This window comes from Temnothorax curvispinosus, unplaced genomic scaffold, assembly GCF_003070985.1.
Source record: "Temnothorax curvispinosus isolate PA1 unplaced genomic scaffold, ASM307098v1 QBEX01013138.1, whole genome shotgun sequence".
NCBI classification, from domain to species: domain Eukaryota; kingdom Metazoa; phylum Arthropoda; class Insecta; order Hymenoptera; family Formicidae; genus Temnothorax; species Temnothorax curvispinosus.
In genome coordinates, this window is record NW_020222918.1 from 359,245 (window position 1) to 379,312 (window position 20,068).

The 20,068-nt window shown below is 41.7% G+C and overlaps 5 protein-coding genes across 9 annotated transcripts; 2 read left to right on the forward strand and 3 right to left on the reverse strand.

Moving 5' to 3' along the window:
* Positions 1-3,252: 3,252 nt before the first annotated feature.
* LOC112463347 (protein BTG3-like) lies at positions 3,253-8,952 on the reverse strand. 3 transcript variants are annotated; one of them, XM_025029711.1, is made up of 3 exons: positions 8,805-8,952; positions 7,188-7,897; positions 3,253-6,755 (listed from the first exon to the last, which is right to left on the reverse strand). In XM_025029711.1, the coding sequence occupies exons 2-3, from the start codon at positions 7,638-7,640 to the stop codon at positions 6,405-6,407; spliced, it is 804 nt and encodes a 267-aa protein (XP_024885479.1). In that variant the 5' UTR covers positions 7,641-7,897; positions 8,805-8,952; the 3' UTR covers positions 3,253-6,404. The 3 variants fall into 3 exon arrangements, with proteins under 3 accessions (XP_024885479.1, XP_024885476.1, XP_024885478.1); XM_025029708.1 differs by having other exon boundaries at positions 8,728-8,952; XM_025029710.1 differs by lacking the exon at positions 8,805-8,952 and adding an exon at positions 8,112-8,289.
* A 568-nt stretch (positions 8,953-9,520) lies between these two features.
* On the forward strand, positions 9,521-10,831 carry LOC112463349 (adenylate kinase isoenzyme 6). The gene is made up of 3 exons (XM_025029715.1): positions 9,521-9,709; positions 9,807-9,958; positions 10,206-10,831. Exons 1-3 carry the CDS (start codon positions 9,667-9,669, stop codon positions 10,545-10,547), a joined length of 537 nt encoding a protein of 178 aa, XP_024885483.1. The 5' UTR covers positions 9,521-9,666; the 3' UTR covers positions 10,548-10,831.
* A 20-nt stretch (positions 10,832-10,851) lies between these two features.
* On the reverse strand, positions 10,852-12,844 carry LOC112463348 (iron-sulfur cluster co-chaperone protein HscB, mitochondrial). Of its 3 annotated transcripts, none has more exons than XM_025029713.1 (4): positions 12,768-12,844; positions 11,483-11,862; positions 11,105-11,361; positions 10,852-11,009 (listed from the first exon to the last, which is right to left on the reverse strand). In XM_025029713.1, the coding sequence occupies exons 2-4, from the start codon at positions 11,837-11,839 to the stop codon at positions 10,880-10,882; spliced, it is 744 nt and encodes a 247-aa protein (XP_024885481.1). In that variant the 5' UTR covers positions 11,840-11,862; positions 12,768-12,844; the 3' UTR covers positions 10,852-10,879. The 3 variants fall into 3 exon arrangements, with proteins under 3 accessions (XP_024885481.1, XP_024885480.1, XP_024885482.1); XM_025029712.1 differs by lacking the exon at positions 12,768-12,844 and adding an exon at positions 12,317-12,404; XM_025029714.1 differs by lacking the exon at positions 12,768-12,844 and adding an exon at positions 12,207-12,300.
* Positions 12,845-13,236: 392 nt separating this feature from the next.
* LOC112463343 (protein Hook homolog 3) lies at positions 13,237-16,313 on the forward strand. Its single transcript, XM_025029705.1, has one exon. The coding sequence runs from the start codon at positions 13,255-13,257 to the stop codon at positions 15,331-15,333; it is 2,079 nt and encodes a 692-aa protein (XP_024885473.1). The 5' UTR covers positions 13,237-13,254; the 3' UTR covers positions 15,334-16,313.
* Positions 16,314-16,462: 149 nt separating this feature from the next.
* On the reverse strand, positions 16,463-19,215 carry LOC112463346 (dehydrodolichyl diphosphate synthase complex subunit DHDDS). The gene is made up of 5 exons (XM_025029707.1): positions 18,699-19,215; positions 18,455-18,616; positions 18,224-18,372; positions 17,803-17,987; positions 16,463-17,676 (listed from the first exon to the last, which is right to left on the reverse strand). Exons 1-5 carry the CDS (start codon positions 18,857-18,859, stop codon positions 17,446-17,448), a joined length of 888 nt encoding a protein of 295 aa, XP_024885475.1. The 5' UTR covers positions 18,860-19,215; the 3' UTR covers positions 16,463-17,445.
* Positions 19,216-20,068: the final 853 nt, after the last annotated feature.

Here is a 20,068-nt window from a genome sequence, read left to right on the forward strand (position 1 = left end):
AACGAGAGCGTCACAAACGCGGTTTCAAAAACAATTATCCTTTCCTTCGTATAAATAAGATCATTTCGTTCGCTGTGTAAAAAATTTGTGTATAATGCAAATGCATGTGTATATACGTTATATATAAATATATACACACATACATTCATAAAATCTTAAAATTAGTAAATAGTAGTAGTAAATATCAAATATCGGTTTGCGGTAGCGCCGTCGATGCTGCGCTACGATATTTTCGAACGATGAGATTAACAAGCCGCAACGAAAGTAACATGATAATAATGAAACCGACAACAGTTAAAGTCTTGAGTTATTAAGTTATTATCATATATTTCGCATAAGTATTAAATAAATCAGCGATTGATTTCTTTGATAACTTTGAAAAATGTCCGTTAAGCTCATCTTGGAAAATATCGCGGCGTCGCATCCCCCGCGCTCAGGGGGATGAAGAAGAGAGAGAAATTCCGCTCGCGAGGGAACTCCTCTCCCTCCGCGCTAAATCGCCCGACGTGACGCGCGTTTGTAACCGGCCCTCGATTTTCGCAGAAGTCGCGTTCAGCAATTTATGCTACAGCGTAAAACTACGTATACGACAGAGGAAACCCTTTATCTAATTTGCTGTGTGCAAGTAGCAAGTCGACCGCGCAGCCGAAGTCCTACGCGACCCCCCTCGACATCCGGTGTGGATCGTCACCTCGCGTTGTACGAACACGAGGCGCCGACATGCCCCCCCCCCCCCATAAAGCCAAAAATCTCCCCAGGAGAACAGAAATGTCAAAATGATATCAATATGACGTCAAATTGATATCATTTTGACATTTCTGTTCTCCTTGGAATTTTTAAAAACGCTACGGTTTAGCCGTGGCCACGTGCAAAACGGACGCGTTCGAGGATAAAAAGTCGATTGATTAAGCACGACGGGGACCGTACGTTCAGCCTCGATTGCAAAATATATAAAGACGTGATGATATTTAGCATCGTGCGAAATACGAGACACGGTATCGACATGGATCCGACAGTACGTTGCCCCAAATGGTACGTTACAGATAAATATTACGAAAGCGAGGTGTATCGAACGGAGCCGCATTGTATACTTATCGAAATATGTGCGAAGGTCGTGTACGGTAAAAATGAGCGGAACGCAAAAAAAGCAACGGTTTCCTTCCTTCCTGCAATCGTTACTCTAATTATTCAACATCACGTAATTTTTTAATTAATGCAATCCGTCTTAATTGATAAATTCTTCCTCTTAAATATAACCGCGAACTTGGCGTTTTCTTTTTTTTAATCTAAACAAATGTACATCCCTTTATCTGTGCAAATTTATCAAAAATTATCAAATTACTTACAAATCAAGTTAATGGAATTTTTTTTTCTTCAATGATGTTAATTTTTGCGCGGGTCAATAAAATCTTCGATTAAAATATAATGTGTTATCTCGATTATCCCGTCGGAATGCATTAACTCCGTTTTAAACGACGCACGTACGATCGACAATTTTTATGGTTCATTACTTGACCTCGAAGTTATATCGGAAGAAAATCGGACCGTTTCTCTCGACATTCGTCCGGTTATCACTGCAATAGTATCTATGCGAGGAGAGACATCCCTATACAACGTATGACACAGCATTAGAAGGGAAATATATATGTATACGTTTATATGGTGCTTTCTATACCCTACAATCGAAATGATCCAAACATTGAAATTACGTTCGTCGATACGCGACGATCCGGCGAACGTCGGATCGTCCCTGTTAACGTCTCATTAGCGGAGAACTCGGCGTGTCATGGAAAATGTGAAATACGATCTCGCCTCCGTGAGAAAACGCACGGCGGAATAACGCGGCACAAAGTCAACGAAGGGTGCGATCCACGCTTCAAACGCTTCAGAGCGTCATTTTGTCCTTGTTTAATATTTGTTAAACAACAAGGACGAAATGTTTCCAAGAGCGTTTTGGAGCGCCAAGTGGATCGCACCCAAAGTCACGTATGCCGCTCGGCAGTTTTTTTTTTTTTTTTCCCCAAGGGAAAAGGCACCGATACTCGTGCTCCCGTAACGCTATTTTAACACTTTGAATCCACCGATCCGACACACGTGCGCGACACACGTGGCATCGATTCGACACGCGCCCCTCGCGCGACCGAGAGGGCTGCTCTTTTGTACAATCCGTTATTCCTCCCATCGATTTTTCTCCCTTTCGATACGCACGTGTTAACACGTCGCGTGAATTACGCAATTCTGCCAAACCGAGCCGAAAATAATGGGCGAGATATAGTAGCTGCCGGATTCAAGGTGCTAAAACGTTCGGCGAAAGTAGGATAAGTACAAAGTGGTTTTGTGCTGATCGCAAAGTCTTCGATTCGCCTATTGATGGTCGTTCTGATCACCTCGCGCGCATCGCATTCCAGATTTTCTATTACAAAGGTATTGTTCTTTTTCTTTCCCTCGCGAGTACGCTGCGTTTTACCGTTGATCACGCGGGGCGCGCAACACGCGCGTATGTGTGTGTATATCTGTGTATATGTCTCTCGTATAAAGTAATTGACTACCTACTTATCATTAAGAAAAGGTACGTTGTTGTCGGTTTCGCAATTTTTCTTTCCCTTACGTGTGAACACAGCTAGATAGTTTGGAACATATCTCCTACGTGTGAACACAGCTAAATAGTTTGGAACATTTCAAATGTTGAGCGCCTCTCTCCCTTTCTCTTTCATTTATATAGCATATATACATACATATATTTTTATGCGCGTATACATGTGCATGTATGTATATATATATACACACACACATGTATACATATGTATGCATATATGCATATATGTGTATATATATTATATATATATATTATGTAAGAATATTAATAAAAGAATATGTCCGAATGCAATATTGCTTCGTTCTACATACATATGCTGTGATATATTTGTGTATATGTATATATAATATCTATATAGACTTTTTCCATATATTCCTATATAACAACAACATAACTCTTCTGAATAAGATTTTAACAAAGTGAACACAAAGTTCCTACGCTAGGGCAGATTACATGCATTTAGCGAACGGTGCTAACTGTAAAACGTGAAAGTTGCAGAATTGTGCTACATATGGGAACGACCCGGTTCACGTCCGGCCCCTGTTCGTCGTAACGGAGGCACCGTTTCGACATATAAATCATCTCGACTTTATCTTTATTATATATAAGCTCTCAATTCTCTCGGGACCAGTATGTCATTAAAAGTAATCTTTAAATGTCAATCAAATGTCAATGATGGCTTTATTTAACGTTACAACTAATTCGCGTTGGGTAAACGATGGCTACGATTGCAATGTATTCGACGAGAAAGAAATTAATTCACTTTGCTGAACGTCGACCTCGAGATAAAGTCGACACGAAATTGCGACGCTTCCGTTACGCGAAACAAGGCCGCGGGAAGATATTACAACGAGTCATTTGATTAAATGTCTAACGTAGTCTACTTTTATTACAATTCACATCTAGATTAATCTTCATCGCTCATGTATCCGGCAACAGTGATATTACCAGTCCGCGTGTGTCGGGCACAGCTACAATTCTACACCATGCGATATTAAATATAACATTACTCTCCGATCCCCATGATTCTACCGTATTACAGAAAACGATTACTTAAAAATGTGTTATTCCTGCTATCAGTTAGCGCGAAGTAGGAATGCACCTCGTGCTTCTCAGAGATTTCTTTCATCTCGAAATTACAGATATTCGCAATGTCGCTTGTTTACGTAACAAAAATTGTTCCTTCGAGAAGATTCACACGTTGTTCATTGCACAACAAATATTGCACAATGTTAACAATTAATTGCACATCTCGGACTAGGTCCGTTCGATTTTCGGCGTTTCAGGCCGAGCGCCCAAAACCGAAAAACAATGAGTTATTGATAATGAAATGATTTCATAAGATAGTTTACAGATCTAATTTTTAACCAATTTTGCGATTATTAATTCTCGTCTCATACTCTACGAAAAAATTGACATTGTTAACTTATGAAGATTTCTATTAAGAAACTGACGGATTTAACTATTTTTAAATATGATGGAGACACATAAGCGTATGGAACTTATTAAACAGAACGTAATAAATTGTACATTTCTATACTATCAACTGTGTGCTAATTATAATTCAAGATATATATAAACGTTTTTATCTGTTATACAAAGATAAGATCATTAACTACGCAGTAACCCTGACTAGCTGTCGCAAAATTAAGTTAAACGTTTAATTCGCAATTAATATACTGTGAACACAATAAAAGTATCTCGAAGGAACAACTGATCTTACAGAGAATAAGTTACATATGAGAATTACATAGTTTTCGACGTCAACACTTGTCACTAAAATATTCACGCACAGTATATGTATATATAGCACAATGTATAAAGATAACACCGTAATGAAAACAAGAAATACGTACGTCTATTGTGTATATAAAGCCAACATATGTATAAGTAAATATATATTATCTATTAATGTCTCATATATAAATTCTCTATAATATATATGTATATATATATAAAAGGCCGAATGTACATTGACATGACACTGATATTACTATTGCATTGATGTTACATTATGTTTGAATGCGTTAACTTCATCAGAAGCTGAATATATACGCAAACAACGAATATACGCAAAAAACATTTTAAAGTTAAAAATAGCATGTAATTTATACAAGAATAAATTCGGCGTTTGCTCGTTCGCGTCAAACACGACGACAACAACAACTTTTCTAACTGCACGTGGCAGCGCAATTAATTTTAATATCGGCGTCGATTCGTTAATCCAACAACGGCATTGATCATCGATAAAAAATCTCAATGACGGCAGTATATCTTTAAATAACAAGTGTCGTGGATCTTCTTTCTCTTCAAGCACATAAATTAATAGAATGCATTCGCGTCACTACCCTCGCATGGAAGGGTAGAACGAATTTGTTCTCACACCTTGTTATAGACGATATAATAATATATATATATATATGTATAAAATCGAATTTATCCAAATCAGTATGTATCAAGATTCTATCGCAATCACGTTTATCACGCAATCACAATCGATTGTAATATATATATATACACACACGAGATGAAAAAGGTAACTTTTTAACACTTCATTCAATTCTCGGTTACGATATACAATAGTTAAGATGCAAATAAAACCTACTATAGAGCAAATATTAGTCATATCGGAACAAAACCAGTTGTTTATAGTCCAGTTTATGTTAGACTATAACGGGACGAATAACGGGAGTTAATTCCAAGAATTTTGGGACTTGACACGGACATTTCTTTCGGCGTGAAATAAAGTTCTAAATTCTTTCTGTGCCTTGCTCGACGTATTACTTCTTACAAAAACGTTTCCAATGTAAAGTTACCGTAATCTTTTCAGATTATACAATTATGGGCATAATGGCCGAAAGAGATTCAGGTAAACCTTTAAAAAATACGTGAAGCTACGACTTAACTTTATCGTTAAACATGAGTGAAAGCGTGTCGTCGTATGCAACGTGATAAAGTGAGTAATGAAATTATAAATTGTGTACTTCATTTCACACCGAAAATATCCGAGTACGTCAAGTTTTAAAACTTTCCATATTATATTCCCATTACTCTTCCCATATTATAAACTATTAACGCTTAAACAAATGGCGTTGCCAATTCGATTATACAGCTTCAATAACGCATTTGACAACAATAGATGTAACAAAACAGATGTAACAAAGCATATACAATTCACCGATTTGCGACAATTATATGAAGACAAACAGATTCTCTCTCAATTCCTCGATATATATCGCGCGCGCGTTCCGATTAAAATTTAAGTTATTTCAAGAATTGATCGAAGAAATAACTCGTCATGATATGACATCTACCTTCATTTCACGCATATACTACAATGCGTCGTTTACTATTCTATTTAAATTGCCACTAGTCTACCTTTTTTTACAAGCAACCTTGCATCCGGAGTTAAACATCTATTACTCCAATTTATTATCATATATATACGTAATATGTAATAATGCAATTCTTCTCATAGTCATAAAAAATCGTAAGCCTTAGTTCGAACAAGGTAATTTGTAATTACAGGATGGATAATTTTCGTCGCTGAAAAACGCGTTAATAAACCTGTTTCTAATATAAAAATTTACACTTACTACATTACACTCTCTATTTGTACACATAATATGTCACGAATACATTTTAATTAAAATCTTTTTAATTAATGATGGATCACAATGTAACGGTTTGTCTCGGGCTAAAACAATAATATGCATTTTCTGGAAAACAAGTCGCATTTTGTTTCAAATTTTCTTTTCTTTTCAAAAAGAAACAGGTTTCTTAACTGCTTTTTTTTTTACGATTTTCTTTATACCTTAAGAGCAGCTTTGGGAGACCAATGGTGGAAACGGGCGGGTCCCGCGGGATAAGAGGGCTGTACCCACTTGTTTCCTCGGTGTCCCATAAAGGGCGGCGGTGAAGGGCCACCGAGGAAATGCGGAGGCATTATATTATACCATGGCTGGCTGATTGGATGAGGGCCGTAACCCATGCTGAAGGAATGGCCGAACCACGAACGATTTCTGTTCAGGTGCAGCCTAGGACTATTCAAGTTGCGCCTCTTACCTGTACCGTTATTGCTATGCTGTTGATTTTGATTAGCGACGCTTAATGGTTTTGATTTCGGCTGTTGTTCCGTGCTTGCGGTTAGAGGGGATTTCTGGAATCAGAATGCATCAGAGTTTAATATCATTTTAGGGATTTCGCGTAGCGCCCGATCGGATATGGAAAACAAAGAAGATACAGAGGTCAAACGAGTTATAGATAACAAATGTATGCGGAAATTAATACTTTCAGCGACATTTGATTGTTCAATTTGTAAGTCAATAGTCCTTTACGCAACAACTCACGCTGTCCGCCATATCAATAGACTCGGAACGGATGTTTTGTAAATTATCTATTATGCGAGCGTTTCGTATAGCTGAAAGTAATTGATTTACAAATTGAAAAATTGAATATCTCCGAGGCTACTAATTTCCTCTATTGAATACATCTATAAAGAATTCTTTCATCTATTCTATTAAAATCTACGTTCACATTTACATGCGTATACATTAAGATTTTAATCTGTTTTTAATCTATCAGTGCTCACCTGTATCTTGATAGGCCCCACGTGGGCTAGCTTGTTCTCGTTCTCGGCGTTGTCGTTATGCTCGGATTGGAAAATGGGTACGGTGTTCTCCTTGTCGTCGAATGATGCCAGCGTGCAGTACGATCCCTTGCTCTCCCCGAATCGACAGCAGACCTCGTTGGGATCAACCCACAGCGTTAACTCCACCGGCAGTGCCAGATCCTCGTACCTGACACCGGCAGCGCTCGCGGCGGACTCTAGAGTCGCGTCCCGACGATTGTGGCCGTTGACGCGAATGCAACGGTAGCCCTGGCCCTTGAACGGCTTGTCGGGGAACCAGTGGTTCTTGAAGCGTTCCGTCAGCAGTTCGACCAGGCGCCGCTTGAAGCATTCCAATTGATCGGGACTAAATTTTTCGCTTCTTTCGATCAGCTTTACTAAGAACAGTACCGCCGCCCTGATCTCGTTGAGCATTTTGCCGCTGTTGCACACCGGGATTACAGGCCACCTGGACGCACCTCTCGCGATACCACAGTAGCAGGCTCTTGGAAACTAAAGTACCATTCGCCCGAGTCACGGTGGAGCACATAGAGCCCTTCTGCACCGTCGCGACGCTCGAATTCCTCAAGATCTATGTTTCCGGCGTGAATGGCTGGGATCTTGGCTGCACTACTTTGCCACTGCACAAATTTTGCTACGCGATCCGTGTATCCCGCTAATGCTGCTACAATCTGTATGCAAAAACAGAAAAAGAGAACCGTTATTATCGTTATCGCATAACATACATCTCGATAACTTTGCCCCCCCGAGATTTTGCAGCCTTTCGCGGTTCGGCGTGTCAGATCCGGAGGACAAGCTCCAAAGACTTCTCGTTTCCAAAGTAAAAGAAGGGTCAAGGGACGACAGGCAGGTTTCGCTTCCTTGCCGATCGGAGGAATTACTCACGCGGCAGAAAATAAAAAAAAGCGTGAATCGACGTGCGCTTTTTAATCGGAAATCGGATTCATCCTCTAGGTCCATCTGGTAAGACTATATAGCCAGCGCGCGCTCCACTTTTCAGCATGTCGAAAACACGTTGCGCTTCAAGGCACACACATCTCGCGCCACGACGCCTCCGACGCGACGCACGGCCACGTGTCCCGCCGGGCCGATGCGATGCCGCGCGGCCGACGGCGCCGCTGAGTCATCCGCGCGACTGGTCGCGTCAGCGCGGCGAATCGGGACGCAATATGTTATGCCGCGTCAGGTTACTCGGCGCGACGACGGCGTGGCAGGTTAGGGGACGGCGAAAAATGCGTCGCCGATCAGGCGACGCGTTTCCCGACGGCGACGTCGTCGTCGGGACTCGTCACCAGTTCACCGTCGCCGTGCCGTCGCGACGCCAGATCGCTGCACCGTTTGAGCGAAGTGCGCACGACGTGCGCACCTCGATCGTCGCCGCGAGCGAACCGCGGATACCCGCTCGATCGCGTACTCCGTACCCGAGACAACGGCGACGGCGACGGAGTCCGCCGCCGTCGCGACGACGCGAATCCGATAGCGACGTTAAAACTGATCTTACGGGATCGGCGACGGAGATTCGTCGTTGCGTTGCCAGCGGAGCCACCACGTCCTCTCTTTCTCTACAAATAAACGTACTCGACCCAACACGTGTTACGTTGCACCCGTGGTCACGGAGCATATATTCCCGACGTAGACGTCCGTCCCTCGCAGCCACTTGTCCACAAATAAACGAGTCACGCACAGCGGACCGGGATCTAACCTTCGCTCGGCGTCGCTTATCTCTCCTAGATTTTCGTACGGGCATGAATGGTGACGTTGAAATTTCAAGCACGTGCCCTTAGGACACGTGTATGTGTATGGATGGATATCCCCCCCCGCCCTCAGAGCCCTGTGGGCCCGTAGGGTCTGTTTTCTATTGCTAAAACTGATCCAACTTTTCAATGGTTTTTTTTGACGCATTGATTGGTTATCAGAACGGAGAAGGGGAGTGTCTAGAAATATCTTATATGTCTGTATTCCAAAATCTACATTCAGTAGCTAAATAACCAACACGAAAATAAATTCAAATTTCAAAAGAGAGGTTTTATTAATAAATAATATATATTTTTAGACATACGTGTCTAAAGACATCTAAAGACGTCTTTTAGACATGCGCGCTGTCTGGGTTGGGGGATAGGGACTTCCAGAATTTCTGGAAACTCGAGAACTTCTCTATCCTGTAGCCAATCGACACGCCTAAAAAAATTTTTTTATAAATAGTATTAGATAAATACAGAAAACGCGACAGCCAATTCCTTTTTCTGTTAGTCAACCGAAGAACCAATCGGCGGGTACCTAAATTGTACTGATCCCTTAAGAAATTCGCCAGCGTTGCGTAGATATTATAAATCCTATTGTTTTGCTCCGCACTTCTCACGGCGTAGCTCAGCTGACGAAGCCAGAAGCGCACGTGGTTGGGACTGACCTCTGACTGTCGCCGCATCTGTATCTCCGCAAGATGTTGAACATGCACAGAAGCGAACCTAACATTTTAATAACAGGTACACGATAACATACATATATTACATTATTTAATATAAATTCTGAATATCCTTTGAGAGAGAGAGAGAGAGAGAATTGTCGAATCTCGTTTTTCAGGCACACCTGGCGTGGGCAAGAGTATGATGTCGAGCATGTTGTCGCAGAGAACTGGACTGGAGTGGCTGGATGTCAGTAAAATTGCCATCGAGAATGAGTGCCTGGAGGAGTACGACGAGGAGTACCAATGCAGCGTGTTGGACGAGAGGAAGGTAATTTCTTGCATCTCGTTATATGCACAAAGTTTGATTGAAATAAAATTATATTGATATTAATACCTACCCTACAGAGATAGCAGAGTGGCGTCAAGTGGCGTAATAGTGCAGTCAAACTGACGGATTGTTGTCGTTAGAGACGTCACTTTGACAGCATTATAACGTCATTTGACGCACTCTGCTATCTGGGATACATTTTCACATCTCAAACATACAAAAATCTTTGTGTAATATCGCGTTCCAGTTACTGAACAGTATGAAAGGTCCTATGAGCGAAGGAGGAAAAATTGTCGACTATCACAGCGCCGATTTCTTCCCCGAAAGATGGATCGACATCGTATTCGTGCTCAGAACGGACAACACCATCTTGTACGACCGTCTCAAGGACAGGGGTTACTGCGGGAGGAAACTGGAGGACAATATAGACTGCGAGATTTTTCAAATTATTCTCGAAGAGGCGAGGGAATACTACAGGGAAGAGATAGTGCACGAGCTAACGAACAATACTCCAGATCAGATGATGGATAATGTAAATAGAGTATGTCAGTGGCTGGAGCAATGGAAAATAGATAATCAGCAAACGTAAGGCAAATGTATCGAGTTTCCCCTCTCAGTCCAACTTTTATCCTCGTGCTTTATACTTACATTATCTAGATTAAGCTTGTTAAATTTATATTACGTATGAACTTATTTAGATTTCATTGATTTGTTACAAATAAATCAAGTTGACGCGATAAAATGAGAGATCGTACGTATATACAAGTTTTAAGATCCACTAAACACAAATCTGTACATATGTTATAACATATATATATGTATATACAGTTCAAAAACATATTTTTTACATTTTATATAGCGAGCGAAAATATTAAAATGTTTCGTGTAGAATATTTGTATTTTGCAAAAACTGCAATGTATTTATTCTACTACACCTAAGTCATGCTTCAGCTTCTTTAACCTGTTATCTACAGTATCGTAATACTTCATTTTTATTAAAATCTTCGTTGCCGTGTCAATATCTTCTTTACTGAACGCCTCTGCCACTTGCCTGAAAAAAAAGAATCGAAAAGAATGACGTTAAACACTGAAAACGATTTTGGTGTAGATTTCATGTAGATTAAAGCTACCAAAAATGAAGATTACTTTGACATTGTGTCGAGCAGTTCCCTGGATTCTTTGGCCAGTTTCAAGATCTTATCTCTGTCCTCCATCGCATTTTCTATCTCTTCGTTACGTTCCATAATCTCCATGAGAAATTTTGCATTCAAACTGGTAGTACCTTCTGGTATTGATATACCTTTTAATTGCAACATATATAATCCTCTTTTTAATGGATGCGCCAACGTACTGTAAGCCTTATTTATTAGAGACGACAACTTCTCTGAGATTTGCCTTTCTTTCTATCGACACAGTTAAAACAAATTTTACTTACAGATAAGAAAGGGAGAATTTTGATTACACAATAAATTACAAAAAGCTTCCGAGAGAAGATCGTCTAGGCTTGGTTCCGTGAACGCTTACCTCGGATTTGTTGCCAAACTTGTCGGGGTGCAACATTTTCTGCAGCTCCCTGTACTTTTTATGAATCTCCTCGCTCGCCACGTTGTATTCCCTTTTGATTCCCATGATATCGAAATAGTTCAAGTTCCCCGGCCATTCCTGCAACACCTTGCACTTCGAGCAGAACAGCTCGGACTTGTACGTGTAGTCGCAATTCCAACATTTAGGTGGGCTGTCGCTGCAGAATCGCAAGCATCCCAAAGGCAGGGTAGGGCGAACTGTAGCCCTCGACGACGCCTGATGCGAGTACAGCTTACACCGCTGCTTAACCGGACTCACCGCCACCGCGGACTTTCTAATGACTCTCGCCAAGAACATTTTTTCCAGGATGATCTTATAATCTAAAAAGAGAAGAACAATTTTCTTAAAAATGCAACACGTCCACGGAGTTTTGTATTTGTGCCACTACTTGAAAAGCAAACTGCAAGTCTCTCTTGTCACTTTTCGAATGAAACAATTGATATGCATATATAATTCAAACAGATCAACTCTATGAAATGAAAAGTAAAGAAAATCGATGATGTTACAAGCTAATTGCGCGTTTTAACACTTAATTAGAAACTAAACGCAGAGTGACTTTCATAAATTTCATTCTATGCGAGATAAAGTTAGCTCGAAGAAAGAAAGCGAAAGAACTCCTTCAATATCTTTCCTTATATCATTTTATCTTCCACGACAGACTTACATCTAATGATCTAATATGACACTCATGCTAATTCAACAATTCCATCCTAACCTGTCTACCACACACACACAACGCACACAAACACACACATGCTTTATTACGTATCCTACCAGAGCTCCGTTTCCGCGTGTCTCCTTTCTAACTTTTTTACAAGAGACTCGTGTAACATATATAAATATTATTGTCACGTCGGCAGATACGCGCCAGATCGAGCGATCTTGATCTCGGAGTCATTTCTCGTCGCTCGATCACCGCTGCGAATCACGAACAAATTCCGCGACAGCTGGATTCCCAGCTGCTCCAAATTCCCACTTGCTTTTTCGACGAGAGAAACGTCAAACAACGTCAAACGGCACCTGGGCACGCTTCACCACGGAGACCGAGCTTAAGTTCCTTCGTTGGAGAGGAAAAGAGGTAGTTCAGGCGGAAAGAAAGCGACGGGAGGCACGTAAAAAGGGACCCGTTCACGATCAATGATGTTATTTCGAAGTTCCACAACTGGGCAATATTGCACAATATACGATTGATCGTGAACGGGTCCCTTAACGCGTATGACCGAACCTCGTTTTATCGTTCGCAGATGCGGGCCACCCGGAGGAGTAACTGGGACAGCGAAATGATCGACTGGCGCGTCTCCCTCGTCGGCTGACGCGCGTCATGCACGATACAAATGATACAATTATCGCGCGCTACGTGCACGAGCTGTTGTCCGAGGCGGTGCTCGAATTTCGCGACTTCCGCCCCGATAAGGCGCTATCGGGCCGCCGTATCGACGCGCGATGACACTGGCCGTTTCTTGGTTAGCTCGAGTACGCACGGATTAGCGAGCGACCCGGCCCACGGCGATCCTCGGCCACGTCCCTGACCCGCGCGGCACGGCGTCTCCCGATTTCGACGTCGCGGTATTATGAATTCGACCGAGAATCGCGGTCACGAGGGCGACACAACTGGCGGAATTTGACGAGAGCTACAAGTCGTCGACGAGTCCCCTGCTTCGAGCTCTCTGGGTCCAGGCAGGTCCAGGGATCGGGATAGGAAAAGCGACAAAATGGGGGACTACCGGCAGCAGTTGGGCTACCTGATCAAGTGGCTGGGCACCTTTGACCTTCAAGCGCCGCACAGCTCCGCGGAGGAGATAAGCGACGGGGTCGCCTTGGCGGAGGCCCTGGCCAAGATCGCGCCGGAATGGTTCACCGCGGTGTGGAAGGCGAAGATCAAGACCGACGTGGGCACCAACTGGCGCCTGAGGGTCAGCAACATGAAGAAGATCGTGGAGGCGGTGATGGAGTACTACGTGGAGTGCCTGAACCAACAGTTGTCCGGCTACGCCAAGCCGGACGCGGGCAAGATCGGCGAGCACTGCGACAACGACGAGCTGCGCCGGCTGCTGCAGCTGATCCTCGGCTGCGCGGTCAACTGCGACCAGAAGCAGCAGTACATCACCAGGATAATGGGTATGGAGGAGACGGTGCAGCAGGCGATAATGCAGAGCATCCAGGAGCTGAACTTCGAGTCCCTGGTAGACGTGGCGGACGGCGCTCAGCAGCGGCTCTACGCCGAGCTACAGGCGACGGCGGACATGAAGGACCAGCTGGCGCAAAGGTGTCACGAGCTCGATCAGCAGCTCTCTCTGTTGCAGGAGGAGAAGGCCGCGTTGATCACGGAGAACAAGAAACTCCAGGAGCGGCTGGACGAGTTTGAGAATCCGGAGGAGTCCGGCTCTATCCTCAAGTATTCCGGGCTGCGGAAGCAGGTGGAAGAGTTGAAGGATGAGCTGTTCAAGATGGAGACGTCCAGGGATGATTATAGATTAAAGGTAGAAGTGTTGGAGAAGGAGGTGTTGGAGCTGCAGTCGAGGCAGGAGGATCTGCAAAAGGCGGCCGACGAGGCGAACCACCTGAAGGACGAGGTGGACGCCTTGAGGGAAAATACGGACAAGGTAGCAAAGTACGAAATCACGATAGAGTCGTACAAGAAGAAGATGGAGGACATGAGTGACCTTAAGAGGCAATTGAAGATCCTGGAAGATAAGAACGTCGAGTATCTGCAAGCTAAATTGGACTACGAGGAAGAAGCAAAGCGCACGACGATGCTGCGCGGTCATCTGGAGGTATGTAAGCAACAGCTCGCGGAGGTCCATCACAGGCTAGACGAACAGAGCAACAAGAACGATCGGCTTGAGTTCGAGGGCAAGAAAATGGAAGCGAAGTTGGGCGCCCTGCAGAGGGAGAGGGATCGGCTGACCATCGAGAGAGACGCCCTGAAAGAGACGAACGAGGAGCTGAAGTGCACGCAACTGCAAGCCGCCGAGAACATGGCGAAACCCAGTGCCGACAGTACCGGAGTCTCCGCGACGGAAATGATCCCGCTTGAGGTCAAAGAGAAGCTACTCTGTCTGCAGCTGGAGAACAAGATGATGAAGATGAAGCTGACCGGCAACGATGACAAGCTGCCGAGTGTGCAGGCGTTACTCGAGGACTCCGAGGAGCGTCTCAACACGCTGCGGGGGCAAAATCGCAAGGCGAATCAAAGGATAATGGAGTTGGAAACCAAATTAGAGGAAGCCATGGGCACTCAGGTTGGCGGCGACAGCAAGAGCGACAACGTGGGCTTGAATCAGAAGATGTCGCAGCTGCAGGACGAACTGCGAAAAGCGCAAACCGACAAGGAACGATTGACCCTGCAGCTCGAAGAGCGCGAGAGCGTTCTGCAGGCTCAGAAGCAGAAGGCCTTCGCTCTTCAGGAGAAGCTCACGCGGAAGGAATACGAGAACGCCGCGCTCGAGGAACGTTACAAGAAGTACATTGAGAAGGCCAAGAGTGTAATAAAGAGTCTCGACCCGAAGCAGAGCAACTCTTCGCCGAGCGAGGTCGCCGTGCTGCGCAACCAACTGGTGGAGCAGCGCAAGATGATCGAGGACATGGAGCGGTCTATGAAGGAGTCCAGGTTGCTGCGAGAGATGGAGGAGAAGCTGATGGTGACGGCCTTTCATAGACTAGGTCTGAACTGTCATAAAGAAGTGATGGATCAGCGCCTTGCGGCGCTTAGTTCGGGACAGGGTCAATCTTTTCTGGCCAGACAGAGGCAACCCTCGACGAGACGTTATCCGCCTTATAACTCGAAATAAGGACACGCGCAAAAGCAAGTTGATTTGACGTAATTAAGTATTATTGCAAGATGAAGTGGTAAATTATCGTTTGAGATAATGTTGTTAACAGCGCGATAAATGTGACGCTGCACACCCCATTATGAACTTAACAATCATAGATTTATTCAACGACGATGACTGCCGAGTCAATATTCAGTGTCATTAACTTGTAACATAATATTAAGACGTCACATTTATCTCCCTGTTACGATTATCTCGCTTTGATTGTATTTCTTTCGATATAGATACAATTGAACAAAACTGAAATATCTCCACTTTCTAATAAGTAAAAAAATTGATTTTTTACGAAATTGATTTCTTATCGAATCAATACATAAAAACTGTGCTTAAAAACTGAACTGTTAACAAACATATAAGAGTCCCTTTAACCATTTTTTTATGTCTAACTAGCCAATTTTTTGTCTTCCTGTGAAATCATCAAACGCAAATATAATTCCAACATTCAGTTCTATGATCCACATTTTTATCCAAATGACGATTTTCTAGCTATTAGAGATGTGCCAATACATATGTTCCTATATCTTTAATGAGTATATAAAAAAAAAATAATCGCACGATATCTCCAACAGTTAGAAAAGCAGACTAAATGTATATTTCTTGTATGTACATTTAAAAAAATTGTATCTATATCGTAAATGTTTACTATATTTACTTTATCTTAATCAGGCTCAATATAAGAGATACATATTGAATAAATTGTAAATAAGATTATATATAGATATTGGGATACTTTTGCTTCGCGATAGGCTAAATATTGTGCAAGGTGTTGAGTATTCTGTAATATGAACAAATTTTATCCCATATAGTGATATTTTAAATCATGCTGACGAAGAACTATAGACTTGAAAAATATTGTGTACATCTTATTTCGATAGAGTGATTGACCCTAAGTGTACATTCGTAAACATTGTTATTTGCTTTGTGCAACAACACATGATGAAACAAGGTTATTGTAAATAGTGTATAGGCCGTTCTATACACACTTCTCGAATTCGAAAACAGATCTATATATATATATATATATATAAAGTACATATTGCAACGTAAAGAACTTATTCGTATATTTATATCTTTATAACCACGCGTGTTAATATTATGACTAACATTATTTATTTGATATACATATAATTTGTTATCGCTATTATATTTGTTTTACAATTCTCCAATGCACATGGCAATCGGAAAACCGATGTATGGAATGTACATACAGAGATAAATAAATACATAAATGCTCTATAACATAACACTTTATGGAAGCGAATTTTATCATCTACTGATCTACATACAATTATGATTAGGACGTTTCAGAAAACAAATATCTCATTGTAATAGAATACCGATACTTGCTGAAATTGTTACAATTCATTATTAAATTTTTATCGGCAAGATTGATTGATAAATTACTTAATTATACATATCTTATACGTATTTTATAAGCTTTCCTAATGATCTCATTTCTTCATAAGAATGAATCTATTTTACATGTCATGTTTATATGAGAGAAAAATGAAAAAGATTCTGTACAAGTAAAAACTTCAGTAATTTTTTTCATTGTTCAAGCATTTCAATATTAGGTCTTGCTCAGTTTACATATTTTAAAGATTTAATTATTCCTTTTATTATTTCTTGTTTTCTAAAACATCTTATGTAGCTGGAAGTACCTGTAGCTATCTCCCTGAGTTTATGGTATTATAAATGTGTCCATAGAACAAATATTTGTATAAATTTTAACATTAGTTTTCATATATGATTTGTTTCATCTTCTGTCTTTGTTTAATCGCTTGACTAGTTCTTATATATAAATTTATATATACACACACCACTTTTATATGTATAAATATATATATAAATTTATTATCAATTTAATTTTGTTGATGCACGAGACATAATACAATTTAATCGCTGTAATAATTTGGTAGACATATATTCACGAAATAGAATAAAATTGCCTGAGGAAAAAGTATACCGTAAACTATACCGTAATGGAAAGTTAATTTGAAGCTAAATACATGCGATAGATTTTCAGCATATTTTACTGATTAGATTTACTGGAATAGCGTTTATTTGTTTCTAGGACTGAACTGTCGATAGATATATATTTTTAATCATAACGTCGCGTTCATGATGCAACTTATCGACGTACATGGATACTCTACTATTATGCACGATTGGTTTCGAATTCTTCCTAAATTTTTGTAAGTCAGGATAACATCTCTGATAATAAAAAACTGCACCGAGAAAATGCCATATACTGAATTCAGGCCACAATACATCGGTAAAGTAGACGCAGGAGTCAGCAATCTAAACAAAAAAAATTAGGTAAAATTATTTTAGACGTTTGATTGTTCGTTATTTTAGATTCTGCTTCGATAAGTTACAGAAGAAGAAATATATTCAAGTCACAAAAAATGAAATACGTCTTCTTACTTGCCACAAGAGGTAATCGCTCAATCGAGTCTCTCCGGAAGTACGAATTAATAAATCTGGATTTGGAGACTTGTAAGTGTACAAACAGTCGGCAATCAGGTGTTCATTAATATCTTCTGGTAAAATATCAGTATGCTTTACACCCTTTACTATATCTTTAATTGTATGAGTAATTTCATCCCTTGCTGCAGATATGTAAAAAACAAAAAATTTTGTTTTAAATTATATGTACATGTTTTTTATAATTTATTACTTTACACTGTATATAACACATTACTTTACATTATATATATTAAATATATATATATATATAATATATATATTTAACATTAGAAAGTAATGTAACTTTTCATCCACAGCTAGTATATAAAATATAACATCGAGTGTGAATATAAATATGGTTTACAGTGACCGTACTTACACGTATAACAAAAAGCAAGATTTAAAAATGCTTTGTTATTGTCCTTCGTGAGGACCATAGCTTCAGCGATCAATTTGCATAAATCTTCTGGAAGCAAGGACAAATTGCCAATCACGCGAATGCACACTCCAAATTCCATTAACTTATCCCTGGAAATTTTTTACATTTGTAACAGCAAGATCTATGCAACTGTGACGCAAAGTAATGCCCGATTTGAAATGTCACGCATACTTCTCTACTAGGAGACGCTTGAACTTCTGCCTGGCAAGGTCCATGAGCTCATCGACTTCCTCTTTGCTGCGCTTAAAGTTCTCTATGCTGAAAGCATAAACCGTGACCTCTAAAATGCCAAGATCCATGCACCAATTCAACGTCTCGGTCATTTTTTCAAACCTGTCACAAACAAAACACAAGACATTAGACGAACATAACGTAGACTATAACGTATCTGCAAACTCTCTTCAAGCATACGTACCCCTGCGAGTGCCCCTCTTTTTTCACTATATTACGTTTGTTCGCATAACGTCTGTTACCGTCCATGATAAACGCCACATGCCTGGGTAACTGGCCGGTTTTAATGATCTTCAAAGCCAGGAGTTGAAACCAGTTCAAAGTGCGTTCTCTCACCCACGACATCGTACTCCGAATTTTATGTACGGACGTGTAAAATGCGGAAAGACGTACCGCCTTCGACCGACCCTTCGTCGAACGCTTCTATCAGACTCGACTGTCCAGTAGTCAGTGCTCGTCGACGAACATGACAATGTGCCACTGGGCTTGTTGAGACGATAACGACGATATCAGCTGCCAGTCATGGTTTAACCTTCGTAACGCAACTAAAAAAAACTACTTGCGACGCGGCTACCGCGTCGTATCCATAATCATCCTAATTATCTATCTTATCTACGCATTCGCGCGCGTTACATCGACGGTGTATTGGGGTTATCCTTGAGGTGTCTTCGGCACCTCCTAACTGCTCCTAACGGAATGCTGACGAAATGCCAAACGCAGTTTAACTCGTGCGAGCAGCTCTCTGTCTCTTTCTTTTTCTCCCTTTTTGTCTTCATCTAACGCGAGCCGGAGCGGCCGGGGGCCGTTATCGCGACGATCCCGATCATTTCTCTCGCGCTGTCGAACTCGAATCGAACATCTATGACCGTCAGCAACGATCGGCGTCGTTCTCGTTAATATTCGAGGAGAGTGTCTAGCGTTCGACGCGTGTAACGTGGTACACGTGAACGCGCAGTCCCCGTCCCCTATCTCATCGTCATCGTCCGTCCGTCGCGGCCGCCATATTGGCTTGCGTCGCCGCCGTTGCCCCTCCACCCCTTTACTCCTCCTCGCTCTCGTGACGTGTCGCGTGAAGCGAGCTGCAGGCTGCAGGCAGTGCAGGCACGTGTCGCGAAAATAGAAACCCTCGGCTCCGACCTGTTTATAATTATATATTTTAATTATGTTGCACTGTTTAGATTGAGAGAGATATGATTTTACGGAAAACGACGCAAATTCATCGCTACACGTACGTATGTGCATACACGCGCGTATGTGTGTGATAATATGTATAATATGTGTTATCATATTGCGTCGTAATACACATAAATATGCATGGGTATACACGCGTATACCGTCAAGCACACTCATACTAACGATATATAACGAATGTGTGTATACATATACGTATATAACATACACATATACGTATGTACACTGCATGCATGTGCGCGCGCAACACACACGTCGCACGTGTCGCGTCCTGTCCGTTTTCGCAGTTGCGCCATGTGCGCGTTTTTCTTCGCTCCTCTCCTTTCCCAACCCCTTATTCATTAACGTGCAGCTGCGACAAAC